This window comes from Nyctereutes procyonoides, unplaced genomic scaffold (genome assembly GCF_905146905.1).
Source record: "Nyctereutes procyonoides isolate TBG_1078 unplaced genomic scaffold, NYPRO_anot_genome, whole genome shotgun sequence".
In the NCBI taxonomy this organism is placed as follows: Eukaryota; Metazoa; Chordata; class Mammalia; order Carnivora; family Canidae; genus Nyctereutes; species Nyctereutes procyonoides.
In genome coordinates this window covers 48,508,509-48,523,777 of record NW_026575121.1, presented here as the reverse complement: position 1 = coordinate 48,523,777, position 15,269 = coordinate 48,508,509, and the positions used below count along the sequence as shown (strand labels likewise).

At 42.4% G+C, this 15,269-nt stretch overlaps 1 protein-coding gene across 6 annotated transcripts in view; it reads right to left on the bottom strand.

Moving 5' to 3' along the window:
- Positions 1-15,269, bottom strand: part of FARP1 (FERM, ARH/RhoGEF and pleckstrin domain protein 1) — a 286,146-nt gene that overhangs the window by 62,827 nt on the left and 208,050 nt on the right. For all 6 annotated transcript variants that reach the window (XM_055335967.1, XM_055335961.1, XM_055335966.1 and 3 more), the window contains 6 exons: positions 10,179-10,276; positions 7,699-7,813; positions 6,687-6,834; positions 3,653-3,748; positions 2,069-2,232; positions 1,065-1,133 (listed from right to left, as the gene is read on the bottom strand). In XM_055335967.1, coding sequence (XP_055191942.1) covers positions 1,065-1,133; positions 2,069-2,232; positions 3,653-3,748; positions 6,687-6,834; positions 7,699-7,813; positions 10,179-10,276 — 690 coding nt within the window. The remainder of the gene's footprint in view (positions 1-1,064; positions 1,134-2,068; positions 2,233-3,652; positions 3,749-6,686; positions 6,835-7,698; positions 7,814-10,178; positions 10,277-15,269) is intronic.

Genomic DNA, 15,269 nt, shown 5'->3' with positions numbered 1-15,269 from the left:
GCAAAGAGGGTTGTTGGTTAAGGGGGGGGGGTGTAGCTACATCTGTCACAAGTAGTTACACACAAAAAAGGGGAAAATAACTCAGAAACAAAAAAAAATGTGGATGTTTGTTGTGTTCTCTGTGTTATATTGTATTTTTAGGATGTATTAAAATGTAAAAAAGAAAAATGTTGAAAAGAAAAAATCCACATGCACTAAACAGCCTGTAGTGCACCATCTCATCATGATCTGTTTACCCTTTTATCTTTGTCCCTAGATTCTCTGCTTCTCCCTTTGGGGCAACAGAGCCATGGTCAGGGCAGGGGGCTTTGGACCCGGTTGACCAGGGGCCACTTGCTAGCTCTGAGATGCTAGTAATTTAATCTCTTTGAGCTGCAGTGCCTCATCTTTTAAAAAAAGCGAATAGGAGAAGGTTGCCTGCATGGCTCAGTGGGTTAAGCGTCTGACTCTTGAGTTCAGGTCATGATCTCAGGGTCCTGGGATGAGGCTGTATGTTCAGTGGGGAGTCTGCTTCTCTCCCTCTCCCCTGGCCCCCATTTGTGGTCTCTCTCTCAAATAAATGCATAAAAATCTTAAAAAAAAAAAAAAAGCAATAGGAGAGCACCAACCTCATGGAGCTGGTATGAAGACTCTGAGTTAATGTATGCAGAGTGTGTGGAAACATAGCAAGAGCTATAAGCATTCACTAACGACAGTAATAAATCCTGCTGCTTCTCATCCAAACTGTATTTAATTAAAAGTTTATAGAAATACTTTCGATTCAAATCCCAAAATACTTAAGGACTCACAGAAGATGATATTTTTACAGTGCTTTATCCTCGCTGCCATCTCCTACTCCTCTTCCTCCTCACCTGGCCCTCCAGGTCAGTTCACATGTCACTTCACCCTTGAGGACATACCCCAGCCCTCCAATGTTTCTGTTCATTAAACTGATCCAGTTTTACTATGAGGCACTAGATTGGTAACTCACCAACCCTGGGTGAAGAGAGATTAAGCAAGAATGCACTGTCACCCAGAGAGAATGACTCTTGTCACATCAGAAGGAGTATCGAAATTTCTCTTACCTTTCAAACTGTACTTTCTTATGTCCTCCTTCTTTCACGTAGTCGAGAACCTGCTTCTGAGTCCGACCGCTAAAAGGGAGAAGATGAGAGGGAAGAGAAGACAGCAAGGCATTCTCATTTAAACACAAGACATCCCATTCTTTACCTCCCCCTCTCCTTCCATGACTGGGAGATTTGTGGGCTTTCTCAGCAAGTCAGGAATTAGAGCAGCTCTAAGAGAAACTCTGTGTGTCCATTTCATCTCTTGGTATTTCCCTTCTAAAACAGCAAGTGTTCAAATGACTATACCACTTAATAATTCTGTGTTTACTTATTAAGCAACCATTGGGAAAGTCTGTATGCTTCGAGGAGGCAGGGATAATTCTGTTTGCTGTGAATCCCCAGCACCTAGACTAGGCCTTGATATGCAGAAGACACTCAAATGTTTGCTAAAAGAAGGAGTGAGGGGTGCCTGGGTGGCTCAGATGGTTAAGCATCTGCCTTCAGCTCAGGTCATGATCTCCAGGTCCTGTGACGGAGTCCCACATAGGGCCCCCTGCTCAGCAGAGAGTCTGCTTCTCCCTCTCCTTCTGCCCCTATGTGTACTCTCTCTCTCAAATGAATAAAAAAATCTTAAAAAAAAAAAAAAAGAGTGAGACAGTGAACTAATGATGTGTAAATCTATGCAGCATTCTCGGAGGCAACACCAAATGTTAATGAGACACTTGCTTCTACAGAGAAGGAAAATCTTTTCTGAATTAGAGAGTCCTGTCAGGAGTATGTTGTGGCCAGGTGGACTGGACTGTCTCTTGGCTGATGTTAGTTCAAACACAAGCGAGGGGTTGCCAGGAGCCTCCCAGACTGATCACGCCATCACCCCAGCAGCCAGAGCTTCTCCTGGAAGTTGGCTTTCCTCTTATCGGCCCACTGTACCATGCAGGAGTGATCACAGGCAGCAGGAAACAGCTGGTCTCAGGACAAATGTTCCCATGGCAAACTGCAGGGGTGTGACATGGAATCCTTACCTGAACCGAAACGATGACCCTCGACTAAAGAGAACAGGCTTTGGCTTTGGTTTGGGCTCTTCAAAAAGTCTAAAAAAGGCATGATGTTCAACACAGATTTTCCAGAAGGACTTGCAAAAATCCCGACTGGCCATCAGAAATTCCAAGGTGTCCTGGTATGAGCTCTAAAAAGAGAAAGTACCACTTTGTGGTTTTTTTTTCCCCCCATTACCCATGGACACTGGGCAAAACAATGTGAAAGGGGACAGAAAATAAATATGTCCAATAAAATTTCAGTTGTGTATTTTATTATCTAGCAGGACCATAAATTCACCTATTTAGTAAAATACAGTTGTTGCTAATGACAAAATACAGTCACCACTCAACCATTCCCTCCCTCCCCCAGAATTCCTTAAAGGAACTAAAGAAAACAGGAATACTTAGAAGTCAGAACACTTCTTTTGACAGAATTCATAAACAGATTTTGTGTATGTGGCCTACATTTCCTTCTTTAAAAAAAAAAAATCCAAATACTACAATCCCTTTTTTACCTCCTGAAAATAACTGAAACATACTTCTATGTTCTCCCTGAAGGTTCATGCCAACTTTGCATATTGGTCTCAGTCTTTTCTCTGTTGAGCAACATATGGCTCAAGCCTCCAGGTGGCCCCAGGGACCACATAAGAAATGAACATTTCTTTTGGTGGAGCATGAAGTGTCACACTCAAGGCTGAAAAAAATCATGTCCGTTGATTCTGGAAAGCTGATAGTGTCATTTTCCTATTCCCTGACCGAATGCTCTCAATGTCAGTGGCCATATTTTATAAACAGGACTCCCCGCAGTCCTGAATGTTCCTAGCCATTCCAACTATTTTGCGGGCTCTCACAGTTCTGGGCAGTCCCAACTTACAAACAAGTGTGCCGCAATTCTATGTTGGTAAGTAGCCTTCTGGAACTCAAAAAGCATTTTCCCACAGAAAAACAACTTGTAGTGGGTGGCTGCTTCCCAGGTCTGGCCATAAAAGCTGATTTAATGTGTTCTGTGGCTGAACGATAAGCCTAGATGGCCATTTGTCATCTTTCATTCCATGGTAAAGAAACGATCTTCAAGTTCTGCTTGGAGACATCAGGATCTATCATCCATGTGCTCCACTGCCAGTTCCAGCAGGGTAAGGAGATGCTCCTTCTTTCCCTGATCTGGTCCTGGGGTGAGCGACATCTTCAAGGAGTTCTGCAGGAAGTGGGTGGTGCTATCAGAGGTTTAGGGACAAGAGTAGGGACATGAAAACTGGGGCCAGCTGGAGGCCCATGTGGGCAAGGGTATGCCCCGGATCTGGTGGATGCTGAGTGGGGTCTTGAGGAGGTGACCTGGAGGCTGGAGCCCTAGCAACTCATGGGTCAGGCTGTCTACCCAAAGGGGCTCTGTTCACCCAGGTGACAGCATGGCTATTGAGCATCTGGGTACGCCTCTGGTACAGACCCTCAGACACCTGCACAGTGCTGGCCGCAGTTCTAGCCTGTGCCCTAGCAGAGCCCCTCCACTCCCCAGGGTCACTGGGTGGTCTGGTCTGGTCTCCAGCCTCCCCACCCCCCCCATCCACTTACGTTCGCATCCGGGCGGAGCTTGATGAGAAAGCGCTTCCTCTTGAAGCTCAGCTTCCGCACTTTGGCCCAGTTGAAGGCGTTGATCTTAGTGAAACCCTGAGAAAGGTATCAGCCAGTGAGTCAGGAAATGCTTAATAAGCAACATGGGGTTTTGGTCTGCCTAGCCTATGGGGACCTGCCATTGGAATGCTCGAGAAGAACGCCTTCTGCTAGAGAATTCTCAGGATTTGCTGCTGCTGTGGCTGATGCCTGTTTCTGGAGCATTATTTTTCACTAATTATATGACTTGGCATTCAAACGAAGTTTGCCTCTAGGGAAAGGAGCAGCTGGCCAAAGGAATGATAAAACGAAATATTAAAAAAAAAAAAAACAACAACAATAAAAACCATGACAACCAGCACAATAATTAGTGACCATCACTTCCAGAGTACCAAGCACTCCATCAGGACTTTACAGGCCTTATCTTATCAAACCTTATACAAAACTCAGTGAGATGAGTTTATTATCTTTCTCTTACAGATGTGGAGACTGCTGCATGGGTAGATTTTAACATGTCCAAAATGACACAGTTCATGTGGTAGGATGAGAATCCCGAGATTCCCTTAACCAGCGGCTAATTGTTAATCCCCGTAAAAGCAACCCAGCAGGTTAGCAATCAACCCCCACTGCGCACACTGGTCTGGCTCCCATGCCCAGCAGGCTGCCAACTACACAAGAAGGATGGGGAGGGGAGGCCTGGCCTATGGTATGTCTTCTAGACCAGAGAACAGTCTCAGGAAAGGACACATCTTCGTCTTTGAAAGACAGGTGTGGAGAGACAGGGTGATGGAGAAGCAAGAGGAAGCTGCCAGTTACTAGCTCCCATCTGTCCTGTCATCTCAACTAAAATTAGAATTCCTCCTGAGTCTGCTCGAACACCAGAACCGTTTATTTAAATTGGTAGGAATGAAACAATTAGGCACTGGCAAGAAGATTAATTCCAAGATACAGCCTCTGTACATGATTAAATAACTGAGCAATTCTCAATATTTAGTTTGTATCACATATAATCAAAGCAAATTAATTCAATTCTAAGGCACTTCCTTTTCCCCCCTTTATGATTTTTAGAAATGTCTAAAGCTTCCGATTTTAAAAATTTCAGGGTAGGACCAAAAACTCTATCTGGCTCATGGTCATTTTACTCATCAAATACTCCTTTTATATATATATATATATATATATATATATATATATATATATTTATTTATTTATTTATTTTTATTTATTTATGATAGTCACAGAGAGAGAGAGAGAGAGAGAGAGAGAGAGAGAGGCAGAGACACAGGCAGAGACACAGGCAGGCTCCATGCACCGGGAGCCCGACGTGGGATTCGATCCCGGGCCTCCAGGATCGCGCCCTGGGCCAAAGGCAGGTGCCAAACCGCTGCGCCACCCAGGGATCCCCCTCATCAAATACTCCTAAGGTTATTTCAGCAGGTCAAACACTGAAGAGCAGTCACCACCTCCAATACCATCCTGCTTTCAAACCTTCCCTTCTTACTTTCCCACATGAAACCCAACCTTGACTCCTCTTGGGACAGGATTCTGTGATAATTCACGTCCGTCGTAAACATCTGATACTGGAGCAGAGAAGCACTGGGACTATTTTGGTAAAACAGGAAGGGGGAGACAGAACCAAACCTGGCAGAGCTTTAAAAAGTATTTTAGATTATGTACATATTTACACCTTCAAAACTGGTGAAAATGACCCTATTTAAAAGGCAGGCACTTTCTCCATATCCCTTTGAACCAAAGCACAATGAAATCAGAGAGGGAGACAAACCATAAGAGAGTCTTAATCATAGGGAACAAACTGAGGGTTGCTGGGGGAGTTGGGGTGGGGGGTCGGGGTAACTGGGTGAGGGGCATGAAAGGAGGGCACATGCCGTGATGAGCACTGAGTTTATATACAACTGATTGGTCACTTAGCTCTACCTCTGAAACTAACAATATGCTATATGTTACCTGACTAAATTTAAATTTTAAAAAAATGATAAAAAAGAAAAATCAAAGCACAGATGACTTGCTTTTGTTTAAAAGAAAAACACTGAGGAAGCTTTTGGGGGGGTGATGAATATGTTCAGGGTCTTGATTTTATTGATGGCTTCAGGACATATATATATATATATATGTATATATATGTATATATATATATACACACACACACACACACATATATATGAACTCAGGAAAATGGATACTTTAAATTTTACTCTACGGTCCACAATACCTCAACAAAGCTGCTAAGAGATAAAAAGCAGCACTGATCAAGAGAACAGTACAACAGCAGTGTGATCAAGAGAGAACACATTTCAGAGTACAGAAAATTATGTCTTTAAGTAAAACACAGGTTAGGATTTAAGTGCAATGTTTTGCTACAGACTTATGATAGCATCTGGCTTTTAGGAGTTTATAAAACCGCTCAATCTTAAAAAATACAAGTTACATTTTTCTTTTTAAGTTATGTATAGCTGAAGTCACAAACCAGCTGACTCAGGGAAAACCTAAATTAGGTTTAAAAATCCCTAAATTTGGTAAAAAACAAAAACAAAAAACAAAAAAACAACTAAAAATCTCAACAGGTTAAAAAAAAAGGCCGGGGGCGGGGGGAGGGAGGAAATGACATGGGTATCACGTGCCAGTATGAAGAAAGTGTTTATTTTGGGGGATCTGAAATCCTGATTTTACCATCCTGTGTTTTGAGCACAGGTCCACTGATAAAGATTTCTGTGATCCTACAGAGTCAATAAACACAAGCGAATCTTGAATTGTGCATTCTCCCAACCAGAGCAAGGGCAAATGAACTAGAATCTGGATGCTCAGGGCCTGGAGAGAATTAGAAACCCTGAGATGAGGTTATAGTCTTTCCCCTGTTCACCTAAAATTAACTATCAGAGGTCTTCACCTGGCCCACCCAACACGGAATCAGAGCTGAAGGGCCAACTCTGATCTTTCCGTCACCAAGAGAACGGAGTTGTGTTCTACACGCTCTTACCTGAAACACTAGAATTCCTGTGTTGGCAACAGCCAGGTTGATCTTGGTGCCTTCCCTGTCCTTAGCTGGGTGCAACCGGATCCCATACATCTCCAGCCTACGGGCGATCTCCAGAAGTTGGAAATCTGATTCTGCTGGTGTTTGTCCACTGACAAAACAAAAAATTAAAGAGAAAGGCCAGGAGATTTGAATTCCCTGTGTCTATTAATTCGAGATTAAGCAACTTCTCTTGGGAAATAAAAAGGCATTTCATCACAAACAATGGAGCTATCTGATCAGATGACACCCAACCTCCTATTCATTATCACCAAAAGTCTAGCAACGAGGACAAAAGCCCTATTGCCTGTGTAACACAAAACCCTAAAAGTCTAGCTCACATTTGCCCAGTTTTTTTGGAATCTCAAAGAGTTCCCTTTAAGGTCACATAAAAGCAAAACACCACTGTGTTAAAACATGTTTTTAGTCACTTACAATGGGCCTACACTTGGAAGCAAGGTTCAAGGCAACACTGGCATACTATCATCAAAGCTCAAGTACCCTCCTTAAACAAAGCAACAAAACAACAGGCACAGAGCATCTTTTGAAAGATTATTTTAGTGATCACAAAAAACAAAACAAAACATAACAAAAAACCACCCAAATGGAGAAGATACAAAGACTCTAGATTTTTGTAACATTCCTACTGGGCCCCTAGCTGACCATTTCACTTTCTAGATTTCCTGTTAATTGATCTTATACACTTTCTTTAATTCCATAGCATGGTGTCCTACACCCAGGCCTACTCCAGTAGGACAGGAAATCAAGAAGGATCATAGAGCTCTGGTCCTAAGTGGATAACCGGGGTCTGAAGAGTCCAAGGTGAGTAACAACACTCCCATGAACCTCTGTGGTCTTCTCTCTCACCCTTTGCATGTTTCGTCCCAATAGCTACTGGGCGTGTGTGTGTACACCCACCTACGCTTGGAGGACAGAAACACCCCAAAGGGAACATGAGGCGCCCAGTGGGACTTACATGTGGTTGTGGTGAAACTCCACGATTTTGTCTTCTAGCGCATCTTGCTGAGGTATGTACTTGTTTTTTGCTAAATGCTCTCTGTCTGATGCTTCATCAAAATCCCCAATCTCGGCTACCAAGAAACAGAAGAAGAAAACCCAGCCACAAATGATTAATACTTCATAATCTATTACATTCCCCATGGAACATTCCCCAGCTAGCAAACCAGAAGGCAGCAGACAAGGTGATCCCAGCCTTGTGTATCGTCAGGGCTGGATGTCAGAAGACATCCTGTGAGGACATATTTAACAACTGTACCAACATGAAAGGATGGTTCCCCCTCTTTGTCATCTCTACCAGCTGGAAATAAAACTTCAGCGTCCATCTATCTTCATCCATCCATGTTCCTTCCTCCCCACCCAACCAGGACTACTTCTGTTCTAGGCAGTGAATTCTAGACATGTGGATTATGACCTTATGACTTCTAAAGAAGTCCCAGAATTTCAAATTTTAAAATATGAACTTTTGAAACTCTTGTATATAATAATTACTAGTGCAAACCCCAAATGCTTTCTCATGTAGAGAAAAGCCGATAGTAAATAGGCATAAATATACATGATGTAATTTGGTAACATAAAACAAAGTTTATTAAGTTTCTTAAAGTCCTAGAGTCAGCAATGACTGGCCAGGCTGCAGATTCTTATTTATTTTTCATCTATGAGGACTAGGAGGTATATTTTTCTCATGTAACCTCTACAGAGTCCCCAAATTGCTGTGATCTGGAAATCTAAAGGACAGACCTTTAAAGTAATAATTGTACCTTAACAACACAAGCTCTGGCTCAGTTTATACCAATTTAATACCCCTGGGACAGCATGTCTTTTTCTTTGAATCATATGGTCTGTGTAACAAGCTTAATAAAAAGTAGCCTAATGACCAGAGCCCAGCTGTTTTGAGTAAAAGCTAGTGAACAGTTGCTAAGAAACCTACCTTTCATTTTGTCCTGTGAAGCAGCTTGTCACACTTTGGGCAATGCACCTCCAGTAATCATGCAGGATATGGCCTATATGTTCCTCTAAATCGCACCCACTGAGAATATTTGCTCTGCACAAAACAGTGCCAACTCATCTGGCTCCAGCTGGGCCAGTGGAAGAATCAATCATTTTCTAAGCCTCCTGCTGCTATGACAAATCAATAATATTACTTCCTAAGTCTAGTAGATCTGCAGTAAGGCCCATATATAAAAGAGAAGATAAGCATGGGCTCAAGGAATACCTCATCATATTAGGTTAAGTCATTTATTAACCACTAGGAGTGACGCTTTCTGCAAACTGCTGGAAATCTTGTTACCTGGGCAGTTATTCAAATGGGCTGATTATATGAGTCTACTCTAGATACAAGAGAAGTTTTTATTTGTTTTTTAAGATTTATTTATTTATTTATTTGTTTATGTATTTATTTATTTATTTGAGAGAGAGAAAGAGAGAGAGAGAGAGAGAGAGGCAGGGACATAGGCAGAGGGAGAAGCAGGCTCCTTGTAGGGAGCCCAATGCGAGACTCGATTCCAGGACTCTGGGATCATGACCTGAGCCGAAGACAGACGCTCAACCACTGAGCCAGCCAGGTGTCCCAAGAGCAATTTTTAAATGATAGGACAGCACAGTTTGTTTTATACTAGTGCTAATGTGTATATTCCACTTCAAGTAACTTCTACCTTAGCAAAGATGGAAAAAAGAAAATGCCCAGCTGAGTTATCAGTAAGCCTTAGAATGATCACTCCTAGATTAAGAAAGTTAAAATATCCAGTTTCAAGCATCACTAGGATTCAGTACAGCTTCATATGTCTTGGCGTTTACTGAACTCTAGAGAATAGAATACGAAAAGTACCATCGTTGACGGTTTTATGTCTTAAGGCTAATGTGTCACATTCAATAATGGGTATTAAGTCCAAGAAAAAAAAAAGTCCAAGAACAGAACAGAACAAATTTAATTTAACTGGACATCATCTGTCCAAGCTTCTCCTCTAAGTCAACTGAGATTATCAACAATTGCATACTAGTCCTTGAAAAGAGGGGCACCTGGGTGGTATAGTCAGCTGAGCATCCAACTCTTGGTTTTGGTTCAGGTCATGACCTCATGGGTTGTACAACTGAGCCCCACGTTAAGCTCTGTGCTGAGCAAGGAGTCTGCTTGAGATTCTCTCTCTCCCTCTTCCTTTGTCCCTCCCCCCCTTCTCTCTCTCTCAAATAGATCTTTAGAAAAGAAAGATAAAAGTAGACACTGAACACAGAATTCACAGGCCAATATTGGGTAGGGGTGGTGGTGGTAGGTAGACCTATTGCATTTGAGGAGTACTGTCTTCAATCCATTGGCACTCAAGCTAACAGCAAAATAACACAAAGATATAATTACTGTGTTCAATAGATGTGGTTAGTCCCCAAAAATCAGATCACTGTTATCTCCAGCAGGACCTCAAAAGAGAAACGGACAGAACTTACACTGTACGATGTGTGAGATCAAGAGAGCTGCGCTCGTGTCGTTGCAGGTCAGCCTGCCTTGAGCCAGATCCTGCTTTACCTGCAGAGCAAACAGGTACCTGCGAACACAAATACAGAGACCAGCGTCACAGACCTATAGTCAAGAGTCCTGCAAAGAGGGCAGGAGGTGTGGGGTCAAAGTCAGGCTCACTTCTGACAACCTGTCCACACTGTGAGGAACTAGAGAAAGGTACACAGACCAAGGAAAACAAAGTCTGCACCGGCCAGGATGAACTCCCAGTGCTACCAACCTCAAGGTCAACGTGCACCGGTTGCCAGAAGGACCCAGAAACATGCTCTAAAACCTTTTCACACAATGAGTAATACATTTTATTCTATGCTCCATCTTTCCATTTAAAAATCTAAGACTAGGGGCACCTGGGTGGCTCAGTTGGTTAACCATCTGCCTTTGGCACAGATCATGATCCTGGGGTCCTGAGATCAAGCCCCGAGCCAGGCTCTCTGCTCAGCAGAGAGTTTGCTGGTCCCTCTGCTGCTCCTGCTCCCCCTACTTGTGCTCACACTCTCAAATAAATAAATAAAATCTTAAAGAAAAAATAAAAACCTAAGACTATATTTTTAGTCTCTCTATATATAACTTTTGCAGGGTGTAACTAACATTTACATTTCTTTTCACAGATCAAATCTACTAAAAAATAACTTTAGGGCTCAGATAATAACAGTAGTTTATTATGGCTAGGGAGAGCTTTTTTGCCGAGGGAATTGGAAAGATGAGATTATCTTTGCGGTATAATATTCACTTAGGTTCTTCCAAAAGCCTCAGTTACCAGATCTGTAAAAAAATTAATTTTAAAGTTATTTTTATATTGCAGAATAAAGCAAGTAAACATATTTGGTGAAAGAGAAAAGAGGCATTTATAAGTCAAAGAAATTAAATAAAAACAGTGCAATGTAAGAATGGGTTTAAAAAAAATCAATATGAACTCCTACATTTTTTAGAAAGATATTTGCTGGGACGCCTGGGTAGCTCAGCGGTTAAATGCGTGTGCCTTCGGCTCAGGGCATGATCCTGGAGTTCCAGGATCGAGTCCCACATCGTGCTCCCTGCATGGAGCCTGCTTCTCCCTCTGCCTCTCTCTCTCTCTCTAATAAATATTAAAATATTAAAAAAATATTTAAAATATTAAAAAAAAAGGGACAGCCCAGGTGGCTCAGGGGTTTAGTGCCGCCTTCAGCCCAGGGTCTGATCCTGGAGACCTGGGATCAAGTCCCATGTCAGGCTCCCTGCATGGAGCCTGCTTCTCCCTCTGCCTGTGTCTCTGCCTCTCTCTCTCTGTCACTCATGAATAAATAAATAAAATCTTTTAAAAAAATAAAAAAAAAAGAAATATAAATGGATTGTATTTAAAAGGCAAAAGAGAGGCACAAGGATGGCTCAGTCAACTGAGCTTGGTTTCAGGTCAGGTTATAGTTATAGTCTCAGGGTCCTGGGATCTAGCCCCACATAGGGGAGTGGTCCACACTCAGCGGGGAGTCTGCTTGAGATTTATCTCCCTCCCTCCCTCCCTCCCTCCCTCCCTCCCTCCCTCCCTCCCTCCCTCCGTCCCTACCCCACCTCATTTCTGTTCATCTCTCAAATAAATAATCTTTTTTTTAAAAGGCAAAAGAGACATCTCAAGGAGGTGTTTACCGCTCAATGCTGTAGCAACTTGAGTATCAACAAGAATAATTAAAGTGAATCCAAAAAAAAAAAAAAAAATTAAAGTGAATCCAAACACATGGAATTAATGAAAATTCATGAGTCCATTTCAGTATTCAAACGAAAAGCAGGAGGGATGCCTGGATGGCTCAGTGGCTGAGCATCTGCCTTTGGCTTAGGGTATGATCCCGGGTCCTAGGATCGAGTTCCACAATGGGCTCCTTGTGAGAAGCCTGCTTCTCCCTCTGCCTAGGTTTCTGCGTCTTTGTGTGTCTCGTGAATAAATAAATAAAATCTTTAAAAACAAAAGAAACAAAGAGAAAGCGGGGAAAACTGAATGCATTACCCTTGGAGGAGACTATTAAAGCAATTCTTGATAACCTGGGGCAAAAAATTGAACATAGACTCTGCCTCTCCAATAGGAGAGGCATTTTAGGATATCCAGAAAACCCAAGTAGATGAGGCAAAGTTCCTTACAGCTAGTAACTAATAACAGCAAGAATCCTCATTCTACAACCTCTAAAGAGATTAGACTCTGGCAAAGACTGTTAACTGGTGTAAAAACCATTCAGGAGACCAAGCGTCTAAATATAGACAAAGTAATGGGACTTGGCTCCACAGTAGCATGATTGGAGCATCACCACCCTAATTCAGTGATGAATATTAGCATCATTAATGAAATGGGAAGCACACAACATCAGTACTGATGGATTCTAGCCCAAAATGTTCAACTTGTATCCATCAAGTCTATAGAATTACCTTCCAGTTTTGTTTTTTTTTTTGAAAGATGACAGAGGAGAGATGACGGAGCTAAATGACACCATGAGGAAGCAATCTGACAAGATTGGGAGGTGGGATATTTTATAGTAAAGCCAGTCCAGTTTCTTCAACCACGTGGGATCATGAAGGAAGAAAAAGGAGGAATTCTGCTAGATTAAAATGAGGTCTCAAGGATATAACCAAGTGCAACTGTGGTCCTACAGCAAATCTCCTAGATGAGCAGATACAAATGATGTTTATCAGACAGACAGGGAAATCTGAGTATGGCCAGGGTGAAATGAAAAGTATATATGGATGCATAGAGAAAAATCAAAGGATAGCACCCTAATGTATTACCTAATGGTCACCCCTGGGCCACAGGAATACAGTATTTTACTTTCTTCTTCTTGCTTATCTGTATGTTCTAACTTTCTACCATGTGCATCTGTTCTTTTTATAATAATGAAAGGTTATTTTTAATTTTAAAAAAGGGGGCCTTTTAATAAGATCAACCACAGAGGTTTCGATAAAAATTAAGTGAAGTAACCCATGGAAAGCTCAGTGACCAAACAAAAATATTCAATAAATGTTAGCAATTTTTCTCTTATAAATGAAAAACTAGGAATGCCTAGCTGGCTCAGTCAGTAGAGCATGTGACTCTTGATCTCAGGATCATGACTTTAAGCCCCACTTTGGGGGGGGGGGCAGGTACACTTACTAAAATTTTTAAAAAGAAAAAAGAAAAATGAATCCCCTTTAAATTACTTAGGAAATTCCATTATTAAGAACTAAAAAACTAGAGACAATTTTGTAACCAGTTCTCCCCCAAAAAAACCCAAAATGAAAAATACCCCCAGATCCACCAGTTGATAACACTTAACCTTTACCCAGCACACCCTCCTCCCACCCCTGACATTTACTCTCATGATCTGTGTCTCTGGGAAGTCAAAGGGAAGAAAAGCAGAGAATAGAAAAGAACCAAAACATCAACATACAGGTTTCCAAGGGAAGAGGCAGCACAAATCATCTTTCTCATTTAGGCAGAGGTGACGATTTTTTGAACCTAATACTTCTCAGTCCTATGGCCTTGAATCCTCTATCTGGTTAATTTTTAAATAAGCAGAAGGCATAAAAGCATTACATTCTGAATTTTTTACCATCCACCAGTTCAAACTCGAGGTCTTGTGTTTGCGGGGAAATGTTCAGGGACGGATGAATGGTCGGAGTCTGACAGGCTTTGGGGACTTTGGTGATGGTCTCATGTGGGCTCCAAGGCAGCATTGGCTTCTGGAAGCTCCTACATTTAGGCATTTTGAAGACTGCAGGATGAATGTGTCACTCCCTCCTCCTGCTGAGTCTTCCTCTTCTGAGGCCCTTGTAATATGAGAATGACCTTCCTGGGTCCTGACTGTTGACTTCTTAACGACAGCTGTAAATCGCACAAGCTAGCTGCAGTGCTAACTTTAGAGATACACCAACACCCTTCACACTCTACACTGCAGTGATCCCAATGAAATCCACAGGAGCTAAAGGCTAGGTTGAACTCAGCAGGTACGAAATAAAATTAAACTGGCAAATGATGAAAATGCAAAATGTTCCAAACAGAGTGGGTCCCTGGCAGAAGGGTGCATGTCTGGAGAAGGGGATGATGGTGGCAGGGCCAATCAACAGGGCTTCTGGCTTCCAGGGACGGCAAGTGTTGCAAAACACACCAACCTGATGTCCTGCTTTAAACGTGTCTATTTTATTTCATTTGGGAGGTCTTGATCTTTCTTTCCTTATTCGACGGAAAGTAATTGACAATTTCTATGGCAGCCTAAGGAGACACTTGAGCAGGCCCTTGAAGATTCAGCAGCAACTTTTGACAGATCTCCCCATCTCTGAGAAGAACACAGCCAAGGAGAAACTGGATCCAACTGAAGACAGGACGCCCAGAGCAAAGCGTGCTGAAACTCGTCAGCTCCGCAAGAGTGGCTTGGAACTCTGCAATAAGAAAACCTGGTAACTTCCCTAAAGTTCCCTCCCCATCACTGTTTCAAACCCACATCTACTTTTCTCTTTCTAGAGGCCTTGGCCCTGGTGGCAACAGGACACAGTGTCCCCAAAACATATGGTTCAATAAATAGAAAGGAATTAGCAGCGAAGTGTGATTTAATCTTCTATCTATATAAATGGGAAGCTGAAACCTATTCCTAAGGCCCCAAGTATTAACTGCAAAACTGGAGTTACTCATAGTCTGCTAACCCGCAGGCCCACCTCCATAGCGACCTTGTCCCTACATCACTCGCCTAAAGTGCCATCCATACAGTTTCTCCCAAGCCCTCCCTCATTCCCTAGCTGCTACAGAAAAGTGCCTGGTATCTCAACGGTCACCTCATTAAATTTCTGCTTACATAGGAATCTGAGAATGAGGGAGGCAACACACTGGATCTGGAAGGTCCCCTTCCCACTATACCTTGTGACAAAGTCAAAAGCAATGGAGAGCTTCCAAATTTCATATTGATTTTATTCACCTTTGTGTCAAATGGATTCTGTCCTTGAAAAAGGCTTTCAAGATGTCAGTTAACACTGGGAGCCAGAAAACAAAGACCAACACCCCAAAGCTGCCACATCCAGCCGAGCCTCTGTCACTG